The sequence below is a fragment of the Podarcis raffonei genome, chromosome 13 (genome assembly GCF_027172205.1).
Source record: "Podarcis raffonei isolate rPodRaf1 chromosome 13, rPodRaf1.pri, whole genome shotgun sequence".
Lineage (NCBI taxonomy): Eukaryota > Metazoa > Chordata > Lepidosauria > Squamata > Lacertidae > Podarcis > Podarcis raffonei.
Window position 1 is genome coordinate 31,357,808 of NC_070614.1, and position 10,342 is coordinate 31,368,149.

A 10,342-nucleotide genomic window follows, 5' to 3' on the forward strand; every position below is an offset into this window, starting at 1 on the left:
GAATAAATTTCAATGCTCTTTGGGTAGCTCTACCCCTATAATTCCCAGAAGAAAAAAGACTACTTAGCAGTAATTTATTTTAACATATATGGAGTTGAAAGCTAATATCGCCTTTAGATAAATATTTATTATTACACTATTTTGTTCACTACATTTTAAAAAATCTATATCCCACAAAAATCATATCTGAAGCAGTATTGGATAATAAATATTGATTATTAGAAGAGGACTTAAACCTGTGCTTATCTTCCTGTTTTCTTCTAGAAGCACCAATCATTTTAGTAATGAATGCAAAGATAGCCAATGAATCCTCTGTCTCTGAATTTCTACTCCTGGAGTTTTCAGCTGTACGGGAACTGCAGATTCTACACTTCTCTCTGTTCCTGGTATTGTACATGGTAATTGTATTTGGGAATCTTCTCATCATCTCTGCCATAGCTTTTGACCACCATCTTCACACTCCCATGTACTTCTTTCTGATGAACTTGGCCATACAGGACCTAGGGGCTGTTTCTGTCACCATCCCTAAATCGATGGCCAATTCCCTCATGAATATCAGACACATATCTTACGCTGGATGTATTGCTCAAGTTCTTTCATTTTCCTTTTTCTCATCATCTGATGTTTCCCTTCTTACAGTCATGGCATACGATCGCTATGTTGCCATTTGCCATCCATTACAATATGAAATGGTGATGAACAGGGCAGCCTGCAAACAAATGGTTGCTGGTGTGTGGGTCTCTGGCTTTCTCAATGCAGCCATGCACACTAGTGCAACGTTTGTGACTCCTTTCTGCTCAAACATTGTCAATCAGTTCTTCTGTGAGATTCCACAGTTACTTACACTTGCCTGCTCTAACATATACCTAATGGGAATTGGAGCTATAGTAGTGAGTGTAATACTTATGTCTGGATGTTTTGTCTTCATTGTTGTCACTTATGTACACATCTTTACTGTGGTTCTGAAAGTCCCTTCTGTTGAGGGAAGGAAAAAGGCCTTCTCCACTTGCATACCTCACCTGGTTGTCTTCTCCATATTTTGTTTCACAGGATCTTTTGCTTACCTTAGGCCTCCCTCAAAAATTCCATCTAATGGGGACTTTGCAACAACTGTGATGTATACCATTGTACCACCCATGTTCAATCCAATAATTTACAGCATGAGAAATAAGGAGATTAAAAATGCTGTATCAAAGCTCTTGGGTGTGAAGCACTCTTCTATTAATATCTTTTCCAGACTTATACTGAAACGGTTACACTTCTCTCTGTAGATATAAGCATTGGAATCTGTGGAGATATGACCAGTTACAGCTTCCAAAAACTTTTTGATATGCAGACTCAAAATCTGCCAGGTGTCACAAGGACATCTTGTGTTCCTCCAGCTTAGCTGTACCATTAACAATGTTGCCTCTCTGTTCACATAGCCTGTTAATCATACATTTAGAGAGGGAATGTCTGTCATATAGTGCATGTGTACCCTTTCTGACCCAGTGCATTCTTCTGGCAATCAGCTTTTCTGTGGATTGTCATTTCTTTTTATTTAAAGCTAAAGTGGGTTTTCCTACAGAAAGGAGGGGGGGAACCCACTTGGTTTCTAGCCATGGGAAAAGGAAAAATGTGGATGAGCCCTTGTTTAGGAATTTCAGATGAGAAGGACCTGTTCTGATTGGATTTACGGATTAGCTTTAGAGGGCTACCCAATTTGCTTCCCTGAGGCTAAGGAAAAAACCCTAGAAGGGGCTGTGAGATTCTTGCTAGGCAGTGACATGAATATCCATTTTAGTTGGAAAAAGTCTATCCTGAGACTCGTTTTAAACTAGTGTTTTGACTGGGGTTTAAAAGTTCTGTGTAAATATTTTTTGCCTGAAACTATTGTGTCCCACTCAAGTAACATTTCTAAAATGAAGTGTTGTACCTTAAGAGAGTGACTATTAAGTTGAAATCTTCAATGAATGTAAATCTATAAAATTCTATCTTTGTTCCAGAAGTGCCTCCTCATTACTTTGCACCTTTGGTGGCAGATAAGTGGACACAGGGCATCCTTCCCATAAGAAGAAGACCTGGCTGTTTTTTACCGACAAAGAGTTAAAATGTCTCCAGTGTTGTTACTAGGGAGAGTTGTATCTTTTGGAAACCCAGGAAATTGGTCATGTTTCCCACCTCCCATTTTTAGTGAGGGAATCTGACACAGTGGCCACTGACACAATTTCTCAAAATCTTAAAAAACAAAACCACATACTTTTGGAAAATGTAAGAATTGAGATCCACACAGAGAAAGTAATTCTACACAGGAAATTGGGGGTCAGCTTCCAAGAACAGATAGAGGTCATCCTATTTGTGATAGTGTATGGGAATACAGAACCATTGCTTGGAGAAAAAACTAGCCATGCTCTGGGATTCATTGAAAGATGACACACAATTTGCCAAACAAAAGACATTCACGTTGAACAGAGGTACCATTATATTTTTGGAGGAATGGGCAAAGTGAACGATGTATTGTTGTTGTTGTTTAGTCGTTTAGTCGTGTCCGACTCTTCGTGACCCCATGGACCAGAGCACGCCAGGCACCTCTGTCCTCCACTACCTCCCGCAGTTTGGTCAAACTCATGCTGGTAACCTCGAAAACACTATCCAACCAGAACGATGTATATAACATCTAAATAACATAGCCAAAAAGACTAGTGACACATGTTCCTTGCAAAGTTCCTTTGGACCTCACAAGGCTGGGAGTACTCAAATGTATGGAATCTGTATGAATAAATGAAAAGAACTTCGTGTTCTGTACACATGGCATGCTAACATAGCTAAAGATTTGAACACAATATTCTGATTATGAATTGTCCATAGTTACCTCCAGAGTAGGCATAGGAACTGCTTTTATAATGGATTTTTTAAACAACAACATGCCCAGGGCAACCAAAGTCAACAGTGATACACATTAAATCTCACATAGATATGGAAACTCTGGAGACAAGTAGGATGTGCTGCAAGCCCTCTCACCAACCCCATAAGCAACCACACACAAATAGGATTAGAGGTGCTGGCCCTTGTATTTGAATGTAAAAAAATCCACAAATTTATATTTGGAGACCAATATTAGCAGAAGCAGATGACAAACCCCATGTCTGCATTGCAAATGGTAGTTTCAAGGATACCCTTCCAACTATTTTTATTTCCTGGTGGAATACTATAGTATTTCCTTAGAGTTATTATTATTATTTTGCTACTTACTAGATTTAAAAACCAACCTTCATCACAAGCTCTCATGGCAGTTCACAAGATAAACACCTGGGTGAAATTTAGAGCATTGACCAAAACACAGTGGGGGGGGGGGAGAAGGAGAAGGAGCGGGAAACACTGAGCCAGTCATACGTCATACAACTCTCAGTACCATGAAAATAAATAAAAACATTATTTAAAAAGAAAGAAAGAAATGAGTCTGAAAAAGTCCAGTTGAAACCAGAAGGTTCCAGACAGACTTCTGTAGCAATCTTATTATTTTAAATATTAGAAAGTGTGCTGTTTAGAAACTGGAAGTTTTGTTTTGTTTTTTACATACATTGATTATTTGTGTTAGACTCCTGGGGCTAAGTCTTTAGAAACACTGCTTTTATTTTAGTGGAACTCCTGAGTCCAATTTTCGAGAGACACAATGGCTAATTTGTGTTGGGCTCTTGAATATATATATATATATATATATATATATATATATATATATATATATACACACACACACATACACACACACACACAGAGAGAGAGAGAGAGAGAGAGAGGTTATAATTTTCCACTCCATGTTAAAAGCTTCATTCTGCAAGAGTATACCCATATGTTGAATATTACAGAACAAAAGGATAGGGTGATTTTCTAAAATACAGATGAAAATGAAGTGAAGAAGAAATTGCATCTGGAAATCTACTTTCTATTAAGGAAAAAGAGTAAGATATTTTTATAACTTTTGTGATACCTGGGTAGTTTTCAGAGGAGTAAACACAGACAATATTTTTATAGTGTATGGTGTAGAATCAGGAAACCTGTTTGTTGTGGTCTCTCCTGGAACTTATTGAGACTCACAAGGAATACCCAGTGATCTGGCTTCCATGACATGCTAAACCAAATTTTATCTTAGGAAGACTGCACAAATGTTGAACCTCATGGAGAGCAGAGTACAGTAGCTTTGCTCCTCCATGATGCTTTTTAGGGTCAGCTCAAGCTACACCAAGTTTTGGTTTAGCCTATCATCGAAGCCAAGACTAGAGGTTTGGCTCTCTCCTCACCAGCCATGAATATTAACCATGAAAAAAACTTCATTACCGCTCCAAGTGAGTGAGGAGGGAGCTGAAGAACCTTGTCTTTTGCTTAGCATAATGTGGCAGCCAAAATATCTGGGTAAGCGCAAAGCAGCTGTGAGCCTATACATTTTACATGCAAAACAATGTGGTTTGTGTGCAGCATGCATTAAGATTGAAAACATATAACAAAGATAAAAATAGTTGAAACCTGTGTGATCTTAACTAAGAAGGAGTACTAAACATTAGGCCTAGAATACAGAATACAGGTGAGTATGAGCCAAGTGTGTGAGTCTTGTGGAACTATTATCCATTACTCTTGCAAAAGACTCACTGAGTGAATGGGGATATCAGGAATCAAGCATTTAACATGTCCATGACCCAAATCTTATGGACATTGGAATTTATAGAAGAAACTTGATTTTGAATTTGCATCATATAGGCAGCAAGTTATCCCCCTATATTTAAGAGTTACTTCAGTTTTGACCATGAATTAAAATATCAAAATATGTTTTGTAAATATGGGGATTCTCTCTAGGTGCATCTGCCCTCAGCATATTTCCACATACAAAGCAAGTATGGAAATGATGGCAGTAAGACTCCTGTGTTCCCCCTCTAGCAGTGGCAGCATTCAATCAACTTCAAGAACTTGTGAACGCCACAATCTACTAGTTTTGAAACAGTAGTAGTTTTTTTAAAAAATAATGATATCTGTATGGAATTGAAAGCTTAATTCTCATTTGAATAAAAAATAATTGTTTCTCCTTTTTTGTTCACTTCTTTCTTTTACCTTCAACATCCAAATACCCTCCTCCAAAGTAGTAAATATTGCAACTCATTACCAAACTTAAAACCATGGAGAGACCTGGTCTGAACAAAGACATTGGATTCTTATCTCATTATACATGACAAAGCCATTTTTCACCTTCTCACCCCTTGTTTTTTCCTGTAAGACCTATTGCAGTCATTAAGAGTCGTCAACAGGCTCATCACAGCTATCTGCCAATCACCCATTCCCACCACCCTTATGAGTAATACCCCTCCCACCCTTCTCACTATATAGAGGGATCTGGCAACTTCTGTTTCAAGTGTATCTGAAGAAGTGTGCATGCACACGAAAGCTCATACCAAGAACTAACTTAGTTGGTCTTTAAGGTGCTACTGGAAGGAAAAAATTTTTTTAGTAAATATTTGTTATCACTAGAGGACTTAAACCAATACATATCTTCCTGTTTTCTTCCAGTGACAGGAAGATTTTTATTAATGAAGGAGAAAATAAGTAATGAATCCTCTGTCTCTGAATTTCTGCTTCTGGAGTTCTCAGCAATACGAGAACTGCAGATTCTACACATCTCTCTGTTCCTGGCATTGTATCTGGCAACTGTATTTGGGAATCTTCTCATCATCTCTGCTGTAGCTTTTGACCACCACCTTCACACTCCCATGTACTTCTTTCTGATGAACTTGGCCATCCAGGACCTAGGGGCTGTTTCAGTCACCATCCCCAAATCCATCGTGAATTCTTTCATGAATACCAGACACATTTCTTACAGAGGATGTGTTGCTCAAGTTCTTTTATTTGTTTTCTTTTTTTCATCTGATTTTTCCCTTCTTACAGTCATGGCATACGATCGCTATGTTGCCATTTGCAATCCATTACAATATGAAATGTTGATGAACAGGGCAGCCTGCAAACAAATGGTTGCTGGTGTGTGGGTTGCTGGAATTCTTAATGCAGTCATGCACACGAGTGGAACTTTTGCAACCCCTTTCTGCTCCAACATTGTCAATCAGTTCTTTTGTGAGATCCCACAGTTACTTACACTTGCCTGCTCAAACTTCTACCTAATGGAAATTGGAGCTATAGTGGTGAGTATAATAGTTGTGTCTGGATGTTTTGTCTTCATTGTTGTCACTTATGTGCACATCTTTACTGTAGTTCTAAAAATCCCTTCTGTTGAGGGAAGGAAAAAGGCCTTCTCCACTTGCATACCTCACCTTGTTGTCTTCTCTGTATTTTGTTTCACTGCATGTTTTGCTTACCTTAGGCCTCCCTCTAAGACTCCATCTGATGGGGACTTTGCATTAACTGTGATGTATAGTCTTGTTCCACCCATGTTCAATCCAATAATCTACAGCATGAGGAATAAGGAGATCAAAAATGCATTATCAAAATGGTTGGGTTTGAGGAAATCTCCTCTGGATATATTTTCCAGGCTTGTTCTGAAAAGGTGTAATTAAAGGGAGTTCCTGGAATATAGCATCCTTTCAAGTTAAATCTTCCTGATAAATTAATATATGCAGACACAATATCTGCCCTGTGTCACATAACATCTTGCATTCCTTAAGCTCAGCTATATCACACTTTTGTTTGTCAGCTCTCATGGCATGTTGACAATACATTTATGTATGTATTTTGAAGTTTATACCCCATTGTTCACTTGCATGATTCTTAAAGTGGCTGAACACATGTCAGCACCCCTTACACATGGACAATAACAGGTCATATTTCCTTTCGGCTCTGACACACCACAGTGATTTTAACCAAGTATTCAGGTTTTCAAAGGAGTGACTGCACCTAGATGAAATGATTTTTGGCGTTGCCTGGATTTCATAGATTTACTGGAATGTCACATACACACAAATCTGAATTAACATCTCAGCAAAATGTACATGCATCTTGGAGGCAGTCAGAAATACAAACACTGCCCTGTGATAGGGAAGTGTCAGAATGCATGGGAAATAATACAACCTCTTTGCAAAAATATATTGCCATCTAAAGGAAGCTCAGGAGAAAACACAAAAGAGACACACCTCCTCACCCGCCAGTGTAGATTTTTACATCACTCCTGAAACAAGAACCGAACAGGAACCAGAGGAATTCACCATTCCCTTAGAACAAATGGAAGTGTGATGGAATAGCAGCATAGATAAATGTGATTGCAGTGGACAGATCTTGAGTCAGCAGCAGTCAGAGTTTGTTAGAACATGAACCAATCTGTTGCTGTCAAACAGATTGGGATTGTATGCCAGTTCGATAGGCACTGTTTGTCATTTAGACAGCAACCTGGAGAGAGAAGGACCTATTCTGATTGGGATTAGGAACTACTGTAGCTAAACATGGATAACCAATTTGATTCCTTGAAGTGGAATTAAAAATCTTAGAAGGGGTTGTAAGATAGTTGCTAGGGCAGTGAAACAAATGTCCATTGTAAGTGGAAATAGTCTACCCTGAGAAGAAATTTGAAGAAAAGTGCTGACTGGGGTTTTAAACTTCAGTGTAAAGAGTGTCTGCCTGAAACGACATGCTGTGCCTTACATGAATACGCATGTATAAAATGAAGTGTTGTGCCTTTGAAGAGTAACCATAAAGTTGGAACCCACATGTAAGTGTAAGGAAACTGAAGTCTCCAGTGTTGTTAATAAGGAGAGCTGTATCTTTTAAACAGAAAATTGCTCATGCTATCCAGTTCCCATTTTCAGTGACAGAGTCTGACACAGTGATCACTGACACAAAGTATCAGAATCTTAAACAACAAAACAAAACAAAAACCTAGTGCTTTTAGAAACAAAATACTAGACCGTAGTTTTACACTGGAGAAGTAATTCCACACAGAGAATGTTGGCATAATTGCGTTCCACCTTAAGAACAGACGTGTGGAATTGTTGTATGTCACATGCCTGTTTACACTCCAGCACAGCTTGCTGGGAACTTTCGTTTTGTGTATAGCTATTGCTTATGCTGCTTGCTTTGGACATGAAGGGGATCAGACATGTTTTCCTTTTGTCCTGATGTATGCTGAATAAACTGCTTGTAAATATGCTCACACAAACTTTTGTTGCGTAGCGTTATGTCTGCTGATTAGAGCATGCCCTAGCTTTTGAAGTTCAGGTCACTGATTCATGTGGTACCAAGGACTAGAGTTTGTCTGGTACACCAGCTGGTGGGATGGAGCCAGCTGGGGGCCTGCCAATTGCTTCCTTGGTTGTATACCAACAGAGAATTGAGGGTCAGCTTCCAAGATCAGATGGAGGCCATCCCATTTACAATATTATGTGAATACGGAACTTTTGCTAGGACTAAAAACTTTTCATGCTCTGGGACTTATTGGAAGATGGCACACAATAAGCCACACAAAAGATTTTATATTGAACAGAGGTATCCTTATTTCTTTTAAGGAATAGGCAAGGTGAACATTGTATTTAAATGGAAAATACTAATGTACATAAAGAGTTTGTGTTTATGCACATATTTCATATTAAATCTGCCTCCAAAGTGCACCACAAGACTTTTTGGTGCCTTGTGGCAATCAGTTGGTAGTTAACTACTCCTCATCTAGTGGCATGTATCAGCAGAGTCTTCACAAATTTCCTGATCCCATTAGAACAGCTTCTTCCAGAGTCCGCAGTTAATGGAAAATCTCCTTTTCCACACAGTTCAAAGTACCAAAGTGTTTATTGTCTCCAGACACAAGACACATAGACACTTCAGACACATAGTAGTGTAAACACTACTATGTGTACAGTTCTTCTGGACTTTGAAGTAAAGATATATATGTATAGAGATCTGCTAACACTATCACCATGCTAGCTAATACTGCTTTGTAAAACCTACAACCTCTTCCCCTTTCTCTCACAGATTCAGGCCCTGACACGCAAGCAGGACAGCAACAGGAAGTGCACAACAAAACCATAATGAAAGCAAAGCCCTGGAGATTATTATACCTTTGTCTATGTGTAGACATAATTCCTGAAGCAATGGCTCAGTAAGTCATATACTCAACCTCGTTGCTGTTGCCATGGCAACAAAGTGCACGTGGCAACCTTATCTCAGAACATTCAGACATGGTGGATGTGCACCTTAAGACATGAGCCCAAGCACTCTGTAATTTAACCTATTGTTCATATTACACCAACAAGACAATGTATCACATCTTTAAAGGAATTGATAGCAGTAAGATATATATGAAATCCTTGCTTGTGGTAGTATTATCACAGAACCTGATGAATGACTACAGCAAGTTTTTGAATATGTTCAGGGCACAAATAGAAAAAGAGGTGCTGAATGTAAAACAATTCACACCTTTCTATATGGGAGACCAATATAAGCAGGACAAACCACAAACCCTTAGTGACCACTGCAAGCAAGGGCCTCAAGAACACTCCAAGTATTTTTTTTTCTACAGTTGAAATCTATGGTATTTCTTTAGAGTTTACACCTGGTTGAAATTTAGTGGTGGCTCTTGCATTGCCCAGAGCTTTTAGCATAGTCAGATAAGCAGTGAGACCGACTGTGAGGTGGTATGTGTGAACTGATAGTTTAAAAATTTCAGTGCATGCACTGAACTGAGATAGGGCAAAATAATACTCTTCAGATGGTTATATATGCCCCTTGCAAGCTAGTGCCTCTAGCCCCAACTGTTCCTCCATTAGAAATTTCACTGCATGCTACTGAACTAGCGGGGTGGCAGAAAGCAAAGTAAAAATTACAAAGCATTTACGGAAAAACCCTTAGACTGAAAACAGACCTTTATTTCGCATTACAAAATGACTGGGCCACATAACTAGATAAACGAAGATCCCCTGCTAAGCTCTAGTTTAATAGAAAACTCAGGCCCAGACTGCAAAGCGTGTTCTCCTTCAGGGAGAGCACGTGTTGCGGTGGGGTCTACTGAGCCACCCCCTTTGTTGCTGGGTAAGTTCTCCAAGATGGCCAGGGGGCATTGATTGGATTGCCGAGTTGCTGGGGGAAAAGTTATGTTGCAATTTTGGTGGGAGGGGTAAAAGGTTTAAATACTCTGCATGCAGCCTTCTACTTTCTCTTTTGCTGCATGCAACGGATCACCCGCCCACCCGCCCTAGAATAAGGGGTTGTTGCGTTGACCTTGCTATGCCTGTCATGGGGTCGTCTGCCTTTGAGCAGGGGCCTGGTAGGAATTTTTCCACCTGGCAAATTGGCTGGCTGGGTGGTTTTTGCCTACTGCGTAGCAAATCGTCACAACTTGTAAGGTTGTGGTTAGGCATTGGTTATAAATCTGGTGGAGGAGGGGTTA

At 39.3% G+C, this 10,342-nt stretch overlaps 2 protein-coding genes across 2 annotated transcripts; both read left to right on the plus strand.

Moving 5' to 3' along the window:
* The first annotated feature begins 284 nt into the window (after window positions 1-284).
* Window positions 285-1,271, plus strand: LOC128398704 (olfactory receptor 14A16-like). Its single transcript, XM_053359956.1, has one exon. It carries the CDS (start codon window positions 285-287, stop codon window positions 1,269-1,271), a length of 987 nt encoding a protein of 328 aa, XP_053215931.1.
* A 4,281-nt stretch (window positions 1,272-5,552) lies between these two features.
* Window positions 5,553-6,530, plus strand: LOC128398705 (olfactory receptor 14A16-like). Its single transcript, XM_053359957.1, has one exon. It carries the CDS (start codon window positions 5,553-5,555, stop codon window positions 6,528-6,530), a length of 978 nt encoding a protein of 325 aa, XP_053215932.1.
* Window positions 6,531-10,342: the final 3,812 nt, after the last annotated feature.

Coding starts and splice junctions, on each gene's coding strand:
- LOC128398704 (XM_053359956.1), top strand. CDS start 285: ATGAATGCAAAGATAGCCAATGAATCCTCTGTCTCTGAATTTCTACTC.
- LOC128398705 (XM_053359957.1), top strand. CDS start 5,553: ATGAAGGAGAAAATAAGTAATGAATCCTCTGTCTCTGAATTTCTGCTT.